This window comes from Aplysia californica, unplaced genomic scaffold, assembly GCF_000002075.1.
Source record: "Aplysia californica isolate F4 #8 unplaced genomic scaffold, AplCal3.0 scaffold00601, whole genome shotgun sequence".
Taxonomy (NCBI): Eukaryota; Metazoa; Mollusca; class Gastropoda; order Aplysiida; family Aplysiidae; genus Aplysia; species Aplysia californica.
Window position 1 is genome coordinate 405,529 of NW_004797871.1, and position 14,817 is coordinate 420,345.

At 41.3% G+C, this 14,817-nt stretch overlaps 1 protein-coding gene across 1 annotated transcript in view; it reads left to right on the plus strand.

The window, feature by feature from the left end:
• The window catches only part of LOC101857361 (sodium-coupled monocarboxylate transporter 1), a gene marked incomplete at its 3' end in the record, with an annotated part of 35,195 nt that overhangs the window by 1,547 nt on the left and 18,831 nt on the right, over nucleotides 1-14,817 (plus strand). The window contains 6 exon segments of the mRNA XM_013087550.2: nucleotides 584-691; nucleotides 3,966-4,034; nucleotides 4,444-4,495; nucleotides 5,573-5,640; nucleotides 11,405-11,485; nucleotides 13,112-13,185. Coding sequence (XP_012943004.1) covers nucleotides 584-691; nucleotides 3,966-4,034; nucleotides 4,444-4,495; nucleotides 5,573-5,640; nucleotides 11,405-11,485; nucleotides 13,112-13,185 — 452 coding nt within the window.

The following is a 14,817-nucleotide window of genomic DNA, read 5'->3' on the forward strand; positions in this document are numbered from 1 at the left end:
TGTGTGACTCTCACCTTTTCTCTCTCTCTCTTCTCTCTCTCTTCTCTCTCTCTCTCTCTCTCTCTCTCTCCCATCTCTCTCTCCCCTCTCTCTCTCCCTCCCTCCCACCTCTCTCTCTTCCCTTCTCTCTCCCCTTCTCTCTCCCCTGGGCTCTTTTATGACCTAATAGTGATGCAAGTGCCGTAAATCTCTTACGAAAACTAAATCTTTCACCCCTCTCCCTCTTTCTATCCTCCTCTTCGTCCTCGTCCTCCACTTTTCTCTCTCTCTTCTGCCCCCCCCCCTTCTCTCTCTCCTGCGGACACATACATGCTGTTACAGTGCACACATACTCACAATATGCTAAAACGTCTTCGTGTTTTTCCTACGAGTTCACCTTTCTCTCTTCTTCCCATTCTCATCTCCTTTCTTCCACCGTTTCTATCTTCTTGTCATTTTGGCTGCCATGTTTCCCTTTAATTCTTTCTATTTTCTTCCTTCCATTCCTTCTTCCTTACTCTCATACATCAACTTTACCTCAATATTTCTTCATCACCTCACCTTTTCCAAATCCCGACTGACAAGTTTTGACTTCTATCCACAGGGTGTCGAGTACATACTGGTCATATTTGGCATGGTTCTGGGAATAGTGATTGCCACATTTCTTTGCATCCCTCTTTTTTACCCCCTCAAGATGACCAGTGTTTTCGAGGTAAGCTTAAAGCTCGAGGTGGGGTGTGACGTCATCAAGCGTAAGTAGTTTATCCATGGGTCAGTAGCTTATTGTAAAGAGAGGTGGGGTGTGAAGTCTTCAAAGTGTGCCAGTCTGTATCGGACACGTTTTTGATGAACGTAGAGTATAACTCTCTATTTCGAGCTGCTGAACCTAGTGTGCAACATCCGGGCTCTCCGTGGGGGCCACAGTAGGATTGTAGTTATGTCTTGCAGGATCATGTTTTAGTAAAACATTTCCTACGGCACTTGTAGCCCGATTAAGTCTTGTAAGTGCCGAAGATTAGAGGTGTTGCAAGAGAGTGACAAACCCAAAATGGGATAGATAAGGAAAATAAATGATTGATAGGAAAGAAGGAGCAAACCACACTATACCAAGTGCACCCGCCAACCACCCACTCACAGGAATAGGAAGCAGTAAGCTGGGTTTAAAAAAAATTAGTGTTTTTACCCCTCTATCGATACAATTTAGATACTTTAAGGAGGCAGGCTTTTACACTGCTTGCCAAAGCCAACCCAGGCTGGGAGGGATACAACCAGAGGCGAAGGCTGACTTGTTTGACAGGGTAATCAAAGTGAAAAAAAAGGGGCCAGATATGGCCTGTAGATATCACACAAGAACCTTACTCGAGGCGGCGACTCTGAGTTGTGAATGAAAACAAATCCGGAATTCATATTGTATGTTCAACCGCCAAAATAATCGGGAAAGTATCTTATTAAATGTCAATACCAACTAAAATTAAATTTAACTTTAGATGTGAATACACAAACACAAAGCAAAGAAGCAGAGATGTCAGTACTAGATCTAAATGTTATAGATCTACCAGTGAGTCTAACTTTTTGGTAGAACATGACAATTATCATTTTTTAAATTTCACTTTTGGCTGTTTTTGTCTAGCCTTTCGAGGCCAGGAGCTGGTGTCATAATCGAGGTCACGATCTGATTATAGGACGGTAAAAAGTCGAGGGAAAAAACAAGCACTTGCAGCAGTCAAGAGATTATTAGGAGTTAGTTCTCCTCACATTTTTAGAGGCAGTCTCGACCAGTGTTAGTTAGCTTACATAATCAGGGCTTGAGATTGCTTATAACTGTGGCCCCAAAGGGGTGAACAGGGTATATGTGGCAATGAAACAGTTTTGACTGCTATGCACATGTTCCCTTCAACTCTATTGGTAGACTCTTCCAGCCTCACTTTAAGCTTACTTAATCAAAGCTTGCGACTGCTTATGGAGTGGCCCGAGAGGGGTGAGCAGGCTATTTCTGTGGTCGTGAAACCGTTTTTAATGTTAGGCATACTGTTCATTGTTGATTATGAACGTCTTTGTACATTTAATTTATGAGGTTTACGTTTATGGGTGAATTTGACAGCGACAATGTTTCAAAATTAGGAAGGGAAGCAGTGATTATTTGATTATACAGACGCTTCGCCACTGGATACAACATCGCTGCAGAATGACCGAGATACACGGTAACAATTTCTACTCACACGGCAATCGAACTCAGGGTCTTCTGCGTGCAACACAGCGAAATGCTTCACCGCTACTAACAACACAGGCGCAGGTCAGCAAGCTGTGATTGTCGTGATGCGAAGACATGGGGAAAAGAGGTGGGGCTGGGTGAGGTTGGGGGGGGGGGGGGCGCTAACTTTACCGATGCCTCAGGAAGATCCGAAAAGCCAACCAAGTGTGTACTTCGATTTATGATCTTTTTTCCGTTCATCTTTAATTGGACACGCCGGCGTCCATGGTGTTGGTGTTAGGCGCTTCACCTTCGAACGCAGAAGACTTGAGTTCGATTCCCATGTGGGAAGAATTTATGTCTAGTATCTCAGCCTTTCTGTTAAACATGTTATGCCCCTTTCTGTCCAGATTGTGCCTGACAGGCAGAGTCGAAGCCCGCCTCCTAAATGATCTACATTGCGTCAATGGAGGTGTAATAGCTTCTACATTAAAATGATTGTATGGACAACCCAGTCTCATGTGAGAAGGCAGGTGTTCGCTACAAGTCATTCAGGCTCCCGTAGACTCATTGCAAAGGAATGGGCCAAAACTAATTTTCCTCCAATAGTGTGGTCAAAATTTCGTAGCACTACTTATTGTCAACAACGATCGAACATAAACCCTCCAGCTTTGGCACAATGACTTGTATTAAAATTTGTCTTAATCTATTAAAATTATATTTGGCAACTTGGAAACACACGTGTCACTTTCCCCTCCAAAAAACTACGACAGCTACAGAGTTGAACGTTGGCAAGTACCTGCATGCAAAAAAGATAGGTCACCGTGACGGAGCCCGATTAAAAACTTTTTTTTCTTCTGAATTTAGACAAATATTTTTGACAAAAAGTTCGCGTCCTTCTTTGGTCTTTGTGATTATTCCACCGAGAAACGAAAGAAATCTGCGTAACTTTACTTCACAGCGGAGGTGCCGGAAGTGATATTTCGCGAGGAGCATTTTTTTTAGAGTATACATCTAGAGTTTTAGACCTTCTAATTTTTTGCATCTCTCAAGATTTATTGCTCCATTCCAGTAGAGTATAAATTATATAGTAGGCCAATGACTTTCAGTTGATGTAAATGCACCGATCCTTCCTTTCATCGAAAGGGGGCCCAGCTAGTGTATCAATATTTTTGTAAACACCTGTTAGCTGTATTCTAGAAAATCCGTAATAAATGCTAATTTTAAAAAATCCTACAGGGTGGTTTCTACAGGTTTTATAAGGTTTACACCTGGGGCATTATCGCTTTCCAAAGCAAATCTGTCATCTTTTTTTTCTAACCGCGACATTATGCTTGTTGAACACATGTTTGAAGAACCTTTAGCAAAAAATTGTTTTCTATAAATTAATTTCTATTAACATGTTTTGCTACCAAAAATGTCAATGGTGAGCTATGACGTAGGCCATATGCGTACGCAAAATGTACGTGAGAAGTGGGAACTGCTGGGAACAATCCTATATTCCTTTGTGACGGAGATATTAAAATTTTATACAAATTTATGAAGAAAAGTGTTTATAATCTAGCCAAAACTGTCGAGGAAAAATATCATTAAGTTAAGACACATTGATACCAACTGCTGTGCAAAGTATGGGCGCATTGATTCACCCGTTAAAAAGATTATTAAGGATAGAAGGTTATGTATATTATGTGCTTCGTGCATTGGACAGGCTTGGAATATATGATTTGCTGTTTGGCTGCCAGTTCAGAATTCTGCATAGAAGCTGCTCTGGCAATTATGTTTTATCTTCTTTCAGTATTTGGAGAGGCGATATCATTCAAGATTTGCACGGCTCACGGGGACAGTGCTCATGATAGTCACGCAGGTAATAATTGTACACGAATGCGACTTAGCTTGTGTGGGTATTTAATGCTTGCTGCTTGTGTTTGGTGTATTATTTGGCTTTTGTGGACTGTATGTGTGTGTGTGCGTGTGTGTGTGTGTGTGTGTGTGTGTGTGTGTGTGTGTGTGTGTGTGTGTGTGTGTGTGTGTGTGTGTGTGCGTGTGTATGTCTGTCTATGTGGTATGCATTTGTGTGTATAAATGCACATGTATAATATCGTTATGTGTGTGTGCTAGCAAAGGTGTGTGTTATGTGTAAATGGACTTATTCACGAATGTGGAAGAAAATGTGCGCCTGCGTGTGTCTTGTGTGTGAACGTATGTGTGTCTGTAACCCTCATACATCGTAGTCTCTAGAACTCAGGATCATGCCACTACCTATTTGTCCACAGATCCTCTATGTAGGTATTGCTGCTTTCGCTCCCTCTACTGCTCTAGAGGCTGGTGAGTTTTTCATAGTTTGTCACCTCAAATCTACGAGTTTATGTCTCAATGTCACTCTGTTTCGCTCTTCTAACAGTCTACATGAGAGTTTTACGGCACTTTCAACACAATTAGGTCACACAAGTGCCGAAAGTTAGAGGGGTTACAAGCGAGTAATGTACACAAAAAAGGAGGAGAAATAAGGACGGTGCATGTTTGGTAGGAAAGAAGGAGCAAACCACACAAGCGCAGCCGCCAACCATCGGCACACTTACTCCTTTTCGAATGAGATGGTTGGGTTCAAAGATTTCCTACACTAGATCTCTTTAAAAAGAACACACAACATTAACATTGTTTAATTTTTAGAAGAAGAGAGGTGTATAGGAGATGAAACTTACAAGGGAAGCCCCAGACACTCGATCTACCAACATGAAAAATTCCAAGATAGAACATTATTTTGAGCTTGCCAATTTTCAAGCACCAGACGTTGTTTACTATGTTTATTGTGTTGAGTTAAGTACATCGACATCCTTTTGGTCACTCAATTCAGGGAAAAAGCGTGGCAGATAGACAGAATCAGCAAGGGAAAAAGAGGTAGAGACACTTTCCCTGGCACTCTCTTTTTCTCTTTTGCTTCCTCTCGATGAAGTCTGCTTTCGAGTACATCCCCCCCCCCCTCTCTCTCTCTCTCTCTCTCTCTTCCCCCCCCCCTCTCTCTCTCTCTCTCTCTCTCTCTCTCTCTCTCTCTCTGTGTCTGTCTCTCTCCGTCTCTGTCCCACTCTCTTTATCCCTCTCTCACCCCCCCCCAAAAAAAAAACAAAACCCAAAACAAAACAGCCCAACAAAAATCAAAACAAAAGCCGCTAAAAAAACACAACCACAACAACAACAAAAAATAAATAGTTGTGTTTCGAGAACATGTATTTCAACCGACCTAACCAATCTGTTGATACAGTAGCACGTTGTTCATTCATAACTAAGTTGACATAACCATGTACTGTTTATATAAGTTTCGCTGAGTTGTTTAGCTCAAACGTTATGGTACAATAGCATTGACACGGAGATATTTTGAACATTTTTTTACTCTCTTCTCTCCAGTGACTGGCTTCCCTGTCTGGGCGACTATTGTGACCATTGGTGTGGTGGGGACCTTCTATACAAGCATTGTAAGTCATATCTTGAGGAAGAGAAAGGTCGACTCTACTTTGCTTTTGGTTCTGCTTAAGGGACTCCTCACTCTGAAATGTCAGGGTTTCGGAAAAAAGGGAAAGTTGCAAATTTGCCTGTTTCCGATTCTGTATAAAAGAAAAAAGAGATTAAAAAAAAAGAAATTTTACTTGTGAATAGTGTACATATGTTTTTTTTCTGCGATTGGAGTGTTTTGATGTGTTCAAATTTCGTGAAATGTTCTTTTCTTTCTTTCTTTTTTTTGTAAGTGCTTGCAACTGCATAAGGTCACTTGAGCGCTCGGGGCACGACATTTTCAGTTGGAAGGAAATTCCGAATTTTGCTCACGTGGCGGCCGAAGCCTACATTTATCGATTTGGGATCACCAAGGGATTTTTAACGAGCGCAACTGACACACGGGGTCTCCGAGATGTTTCGCCCTTGTCCCAGAAGGCTAGGTGTAGATCTTTCCTACCATGAGATCAGGGTGTGGCTGAAAGACAGCAGTAAGAAAGAGCCAAGGAGTAGCAGTAGAAAGGCTTCAGAAAGAGTCAGGAGCCCAAAGTAGGGGTAAAGGAGGCGAGAGCGTGGGACCAAAAAGTGGAGAAGAAAGCAGACTACAGAACAGTGTTTTAGAGAAGAAAAAATTCCGTCGCTATCCGGATTCGAACCCGCGATCTATTGAGTGAGAGACGAACACCGTAACTTCAAGACCACGAGAGCCCGTAAGTTCCTTTCTGACAGATATAAATAATTTAAATTCTTTACAACATATACCCATATCTTCAGGCTTTGTGTATTTGACCGTGCACATAGGCCTATGTATTTAATAATTATATACAATATAAATATATATATATATATATATTTTAAATATATATATATATATATATATTTATATATATATAAAAAAAATATATAATATGTATATAGTATGGCTCTTTTCGTCTATGCAGACGGTCAATTTAGCTTAAGATGGTCTCAAGGTTGTCTTCATGCAGCTTCTTTCATAGCTAATTCTTCCTATGTTTGAAGCGCAGATCCTGTCGCAGTGCTTGCATGTCAGTGTCGTAGATCGAAGCTCTGTATTTCCACTGTTTTCCTTTCGTCGCTGGCGCTTCTCAGCCTGGTTGTTTCTAAGGCTGTTCTCTAGCATTTTAGTTCTTTCCTTTATAATTTTCCTCCATGTTTTCCGGTCCTCAGCTATTTCTTCCCAGATGTTAACATCTACTCTAAGCTTAGATAAGCTGTTTTTGCAAGTGTCTTTGTACCTCAGTTTTGGTCTTCCTCTTTGTCTCTTTCCCTGGGCAAGTTCTCCATAGAGAAGTTGCTTCAGAATCCGGTTGTCATCCATTCTCTTGACATGGCCAAGCCATCTCAATCTTTTTAAACACAGGATAGTTGTCATGCTCTGGAGGTTTGCCTGTGCCAACACGCCACGAAATGCCTAAGATCTTGCGGCAGCATCTGAGATGGAAAATGTCGAGGCGCTTTTCTTGTCTGCTTTACAAGGTCCATGTTTCAGATCCATAAAGGAATGTGCTGAGGACACATGCTTCGTAAATCTTGATCTTTGTTTATATGGTTAATCTTTTGTTTTCCCATGCTTGTTTTGTCAGCCTTCCAAAAGTTGTTGCTGCTTTCCCTATCCTGATGTTGATCTCATAATCAAGGGATGTTGTAGAGTTGATGGTAGACCCCAGGTAACAGAACTTGTCCACTGTCTTAAGTTCTTTTGGCTCGGCTCTGCACCTTCTTGGGTAAGGATGACTGTTTTCTTAACACTGATGACCAAGCTAAAGACCTTGCATGCTGTTGATAGGTGGTCCATCATTGTTTGTAGGGTTGATTCTCTGTGAGCAACAAGAGAAGCATCATCGGCGAAGAAAAGGTCTCGTACTGTTGTTTTGTTGATCTTGGTCTTGGCCTTGAGTCGAGCAAGATTGAAGAGCGACCCATCAGTTCTCCAGTGGAGGAAGACATCCCCTGGTGACTCTTTGAATGCGTGTTGCAGTAAGACAGCAAAATAAGTGCTAAAAAGGGTTGGTGCTAAGACACAACCTTGCTTTACTCGCTATTGATGTTGAAACTGTTTGATGTTGAACCGTCAAACTGAATGGTGGCTTTCATATCTTCGTGGAATGAGATGATGAGCTGTTGCAGTATTGGGGGACTGCCAATTTTTCCATGCACCATGTGCAGTCCTGATCTACTGACTGTATCAAAAGCCTTTGTCAGATCGACGAACGCAGTATGTAATGGCAGTCGTTGCTCCCTGCATTTTTCTCGTAGCTGACGAATAGAAAAGATCATGTCCATTGTTGAGCGGTTTGATCTGAAACCGCATTGGCTCTCTGGTAGGACTCTTTCTACTAGTTTCTGAAGTCGCTTCAGGATGGTCCTAGCGAAAGCTTTTCCAGTGATGCTTAGCAGTGAGATACCTCTGTAGTTGTTGCAATCTCCTTTGTCCCCTTTGTTTTTGTAGAGTGTGGTGATTTTGGCATCTATCATGTCATGTGGAATGTCTGCTTTCAGCCAACAAGTCGTTAGTAGCTTGTAGAGATATGGGAGGAGAGTCTCTTTGTTCTCTTTCAGCACTTCAGCAGGTATGTTGTCATTTCCTGCTGCTTTTCTGCAAGCGAATTCATCGATTGCAGAGGAGAGTTCTTCTTCTGTTGGTGTTGTATCAAGTTTTGACATTTCGGAGAGCTGAGGAATGGCCCCATGTAGCTGTCTATCAACATGTCGCTCCTCTGAGTATGAGTCTGAATAATGTTCCACCCATCTTTCCATTTGTTTCTTCTTGTCTGTCAGCTGTTCACCTGTCGTAGACTTTAGAGGTGCCACTTTGTTTGCTGTTGGTCCAATAGCAACTCTGATGTTTTCATACATTTTCCTGATATTACCTGTATCGCTGGCCTGTTGAATTTCTGAGCATAACTTGTCCCAGTACTGATTGGCACACTTTCTAGTTTCTCTTTGAAGGTTGGATTTAGCAGCACGTAGTTGTTGCCTTGTACTCTCTGTTGGTTTTGTGTTGTGTTCTATCAGAATCTTACGCTTTTTCTCGAGTAGAGGTGCGAGTGTTGATGCACTGGCCTCAACCCAGTCCTCCTTGTAAGGTCTTTCTATTCCAAAAGTAATCGACGCAGAATTATAAATTGTTGATCTTATGCTATTCCACATCTTGTCTGGGGATGAGCTATCTAGATGTTGGAGCTCTTCTTTAACATGTTCTTGGAATTCTGCCTTTAACGCTGGGTCTTTGGTATTTCTTATGTTGATCTTACGTTTCTTTTGTTTTTCAGCTCTTGGGGTTTTCCTTGTGACTATCTTTGCCTTAGCTATAACAAAAAGGTGGTCTGTGTTGCAGTCTGCACTGTAGAAGGATCTTGTTTGCTTTACCATGTTGGCATCTTTCTTTCTGACGATGATGAAGTCAATTTGGTGCCAATGGCCTGATCTTGGATGGCACCAAGAAACCTTGTGTCTGTCCTTGCCACCAGTAGAAGGTGTTAGTGATGCAAAGGTTGTTATTTGTGCAGAATTCAAAGAGTCTCTGACCAGTCTCGTTGATTTTTCCCAACCCAAAAGGTCCAAGGCAGGTGTTTTCAGTACCTACTCTTGCATTAAAGTCGCCCATGAGAAACAGTTGGTCTGCTTTTGGGACGTTGTTGATTGCATCCTGAAGTTCCTCGTAAAACTGGTCTTTTTTCTCATTTTCTGTTGTTAGGGTTGGGGCGTAGGCGCTGATGAAGTGAGCCTTTCCAGTTTTGGTTTCATTTCCATGACAGTGATACGTTCGGATATACCTTGGGGGGTGCTGATCCTGTTCAGCAATCTGTTGTGTACGGCAAGGCCCACACCCTGGATTCTCCTCTCATCTTCCCCAAGACCCTTCCAGAAGAATGTGCAGTTTCTTTCCCTGATGGTACCAGAGTTAGCAAGTCTTGTCTCTTGCAGGGCAGTGATGTCTACATTCAGTCGTGTGAGCTCCCTGTCTATGATTGCTGTCTTTCTGATGTCCTCTGTTTTCTCCAGGTTTGTAGTGTCCATTCCGGTTGTCATTGTTCTAACATTCCAGGTCCCCAGTTTCTATGGGGTTAGTTTTACTCTTTTTTTGCCTGGTGCTGGATTTAACGTCTGCTTTTCGGTTTTTGTCCTAGCTCCATACACCCATAGAAACAAACAGACGTGGCGGATCAGCACCTTACTGACTGGGGGCTGCCCAGTTTGAGACGGGCGGTAGCTGATCAGTGTGACTGAATAGTCACTCCCATTGTGACCCGTGGCGACATCCTGTCTCGCCAAATAAGGATGTCTTATAACCCGTAAACTGCCACCTCCCGTGTTTTTTCCCTTGCTTGTCACAACAAGGATGAAGTGTCCTCTCCATAATCATATAAATGCTGTTGTAGCTGTGGTTGAGCTGAGGGTCCGATCCGCTGTATTTGCTCTTTTGCAGTGTCCTCCCAGAAATATTGAAATCTTGACTAAGTTAAATGCCTGGGCCTGACTATATGGAGAACGTGCCTTGCCCAATTTGCACGAACCCCCTCTCGACTTAGCTGATTTAGTCCAAAGGAGAGACGAGGTCAATACATATAGATCGGATCATTCCTCCCTGTCGACTGCCTTAGGGGCCGATCATTCCTCCCTGTCGACTGCCTTAGGGGCCCTCCCTCCGGATTTGTGTAGGGTTTACTCCCTTAGTCTTTCACAGGTAGTACCATCTACTGTCATTATGGTAGCAGCACTAAGGCTGACCTGACAATCAATATGTATATATATAATATACCTGACAATCAATATGTATATATATAATATACAAATATATATAAAGATATAAAGTAATACATATAGTATATACATATATATATATATATATATATATATATATATATATATATATATATATATATATACAATAATTTAGTATAACACGGATAGCTCGAAGTCGCCGGTACCGGCCTCGACAGTTCGACGGATCCGCAGTTCGAAGGATACGTGAACAGTGTTATGGCATCGGGAAGCAAGAAAGATTGGGTCGGAACAGAGCTTTTTCTTTTTTCGGCCTTTGGTCTAGATCAGATAGGTTAGATCTATGCCAACTGACTTGAATTTGAAATTTGAGAATTTGAAATTGACAGACTGAGAATGAGAAACACGATGAGCGACGCTTTTGAGTTTGAACTCGATAGGTAATGAAAAGACCGCAGTCATTTGCAAAGAGGGGTGGGATGGCCCCTCGTGTGATTCACAACCCTCCCTCTCGCCTGCTCCACACAAGCCTAGTTGCTAGGCCTAGGACCTGGGCACGTGCAGAGGACATGCATGTCGATAAGCGCTAAAAAAAGGACAGCTAGGTGTTTCTGTGGAGGAGTGGTGGTGATATTTTATTGATCTTATCTTTTTCCGGGTTTAAAAAATTATTAGGCCTATTATTATTTTGTCTCAAGTACACCTGAAAAGACACTGACTTTAGATCTCTACAGCGGCGTAGTTAGTTCGACTATTCCATGTTTGTGTTCGAGATTCGCGTAATTTTCTTACTAAGATAAAGAAGGAGAAAAAAATGGGACTGCGGAGGCTCAGTTCGACGGCAGCATGATTTTTAGCAATTTGTGGCAGCATGATTTTTCAGCTATATATATATATATATATATATATATATATATATATAATATGTAGACTGACAAACAGAGAGAGACACTGAAATGCAGTCATATCATCTTCTTCCATTGCAACCATCTGTCTCTCCAGGGAGGAATGCGAGCTGTTGTGTGGACTGACGTCTTTCAGTCCGTGGTGATGTTGGCAGGACTGTTGGCCATTGTTATAGAGGTTAGCCTTTGCCTTTTCCATTCCTGCGGGTTGTTCTTTTAAATAACTATTCATGCTGTAGTATTTTTTAAAAATCATTGTTTTTGTCGTTATTGTTGTTGGTGCAGTTGCTGCTGCTGTTGCTACTGTTGGTAGTGGTGGTGGTGATGCTGCTGTTGTTGTTGTTGTTGCTTTTGCTTATGTAGTTGTTTCGTTGTTGCTGTTGTTTATTGCCGTTGCTGTTCTTCCTTTTGTCTGTCGGAATCTTGCACCTTTTTCAACTTGGAAGTTTCCCTTAAGCTATGGTACTTACTTCGTATTGGTTTCAAGGATTTTTTGGTAACATTGCTGTTTTGGTATTATGCATTTAGTTACTAATATAGATTGTATTCCCCCCCCCCCCCTTTTAAAACACACTTTCGGCCTTTAGACTTCGGTTCTAATGCTATCTATAGTTGAATTTTGTGTCATCTTCAAACACTAAAGTGCTCTAGAAATTGTTAATTTTGTTACACAATGTTTTTTGCTACTTTCATCGCGGTGCACCTATTTTGTTATTATCGTTATTGTTGTTGTTACTGCTTTTGTTTTTTATGTTGGTTTTAATATCATGCTCTTTTGAGCAGTCAACTGTGGTTATCTTTAAAAGTTTTTATCAGACGTTCTGGACAACAAGACAGCTGTTGATTATCTTTGGCAAAGAGGAAGACCAGATATTTAATAATATTAATCCTGATTATAATATTAAAAATATAAACAATAACAGAAGAATCTAGGAAAAAATGATAATAATAGTAGAATTATTGATTTATAATATGACAATAATGATAATAATTAGATTAATAATAGCAACACCAACACTAATAATATAACAATAATAATGATAATAGCAATAATAATAAGAATAACAACAACAACAACAATAATAATAATAATAACAATAATAATAATAATGATAATAATAATAATAATAATAATAATAATGATACTAATAATAATTATAATGATGATAAGAATATAATAATAATACATGTAATAATAATAATAATGTATTAAATAACACATATCCACGCAATGCAGCATGCTTTGTGCTCTTCACAACGTAAGCACTTCCTAAGACACGACTCAGGACCATTCTTCTCAGAACGGGAAGCATGCAGTGCAAGCTGTGGATCACAGGCGCGAAAAACACTAATAAACGGACAGTATTTTGCTGTCCATAGCCGGGTACGCATTCCCACCTGAGTAAAGTGAGGAAAATTCGCGTAAAGCGCTTTTCTCTAGGTTACAACGTCGGGCCCTGACGGGATTCGAATGACTTTACGGTTGAGAGCCCGAGAGCCTAACTACTGGACCACCGACGCTGCGAAAAGATGTAGGTCGTTTTGAAGACTAGGCATCTTAAACTTGCGTCAGTCTCTGATAGGACTGGGCAGAGAGCCTTGAAATGCTTCAAACAAGGAACGAAATGGTCCTTCTAAAAGGAAGGCATAATATTATTCACGAAAGAAAGGAATACTATTCATTAATTTAAAAAAATAAAGTCATAAAAATGAAACGTAATTATTCTCCAAAACAATACATAAATTCATTTAAATAGATGCTAATTGTTCGTCACAGTTTACTATTACCGAATGTTTTTTTCAGGGTACGAATCAGGCCGGAGGTTTGGAAAGAGTGTGGACAGTCGCTGACAAATGGAAGAGACTCGAGTTTTTCAAGTAAGTATTCCAGAACTTTTGGCCACCAAATCGGTTTATCTTATTTATCTTACGAAACACACACATTAGGACTGTAACTTCCGTTTTACTCTTCAGATATAATAATTCGTCAGAATAGCCTTTTTTGTAGTGTAATGTAACTGTTAATTTAAATGTTTTATGCCTCAAACGACACAAATAATAATATATTATCAGCTAATGGTGTCGAATACATAATAACCCCCCCCCCCCCCCCCCCCCGGGGAAAAATGAAATATTAATCCTTTTGAATGTAAGGCAACTCCTGATCGTACAAGTTTTATAGTCCAGCTGGCACCACTTTGATCAGCTACGGGTACCACCACTTGGCTTTTTCATTGTAAATACGAGTCGACTGACAGTGCAAATTTTACCGTTTAAACAACGCTGATAAAAATAAATACGATGATACACACTGAGGTAAAAAATAGAGAAGAAAGTTGGAACCTATTGCGATAAAATGAAATGAGCTGTTTGTGACCAGTGGGGCCTTTGGGTAGAACCATATTAACTCCCGACACCGACAGTGAGACCAGACCCGCCGTTTTCCGTCGGGTGCGGCCGACCATAATAACACAGGAGATTAGCGGTCAGACACCGCCGTCTTGCAAGTATGGCGACTGGTAGAACAAAGAAATTGTTGTTGTTGCTTTTGAGACGCAGACAAAAAAGGCAAATCAAGACAAGAAGATTTTCAGTGCATCCCATCCAAAGAAAGCGTGATACACTAGGTGAATTTCATTATTTGTTTTCGCAGTTGTTGGAAGATTGTGAAAAATTTCAACAATACTACCGCATGAAACAGCAGTTTCAATGAACTGCAAGAGATAGGCCCCTATGCAGAGGAGCTGACCAAGAACAGCTAGAATTTTGCGAAGTGTCATTGAGGCGGGGAAGGGGACACACCTATGACGAGATAACATAATTAAAATTGCCCCCCATCTCGCCCGACGGACCGTCTTCGATAGACCATGTTTTATCGGTGACGGTCTGACCGGGGACGACACAGGACGTCGGGCGTCGGTATGGTAGCCGAAACCGTTTTTTGGTACCGTCTATTACTAAAGAGCCCGTGCGCATTCTTTTGAGCCCGAAGACGGTCTGGTCTGACCGTCTGTGTCGGGCGTTAATATGGTTACGGCCTTAAACTACCCGATACAGAGAAAAAGACCCAAAACAACCTATTTGGGTCTGCAACCCTCGCGTCCGTGGTATGTAATGTTTGTCTGTCTGTTTGATATAGTAACCACATTAGGAGAGAGAGAGAGAGAGAGAGAGAGAGAGAGAGAGAGAGAGAGAGAGAGAGAGAGAGAGAGAGAGAGAGAGAGAGAGTACATGTCGTAATATGAATCTGGTTCTGTGCTGTTGAACACAAAAGACGTGTTCTATTCCCGAGAGGGGATGTTTGTTTTCATGACGGAGTATTTCTATCTGTTTGATGGGATGATGCACCCAACTCAGTCCAGGTTGGCACTGCAGGCAGTGTCGAAACAGTCCGCCTCTCTATTGATCTAAATTGTGTCGATAGCGACATAAAATATGTTAATTACACCAAAAAGAAATTAACTGAGTAGCTGGGGTACTTTCGCAAAACTAACTCGCCCCCCCCCTCTA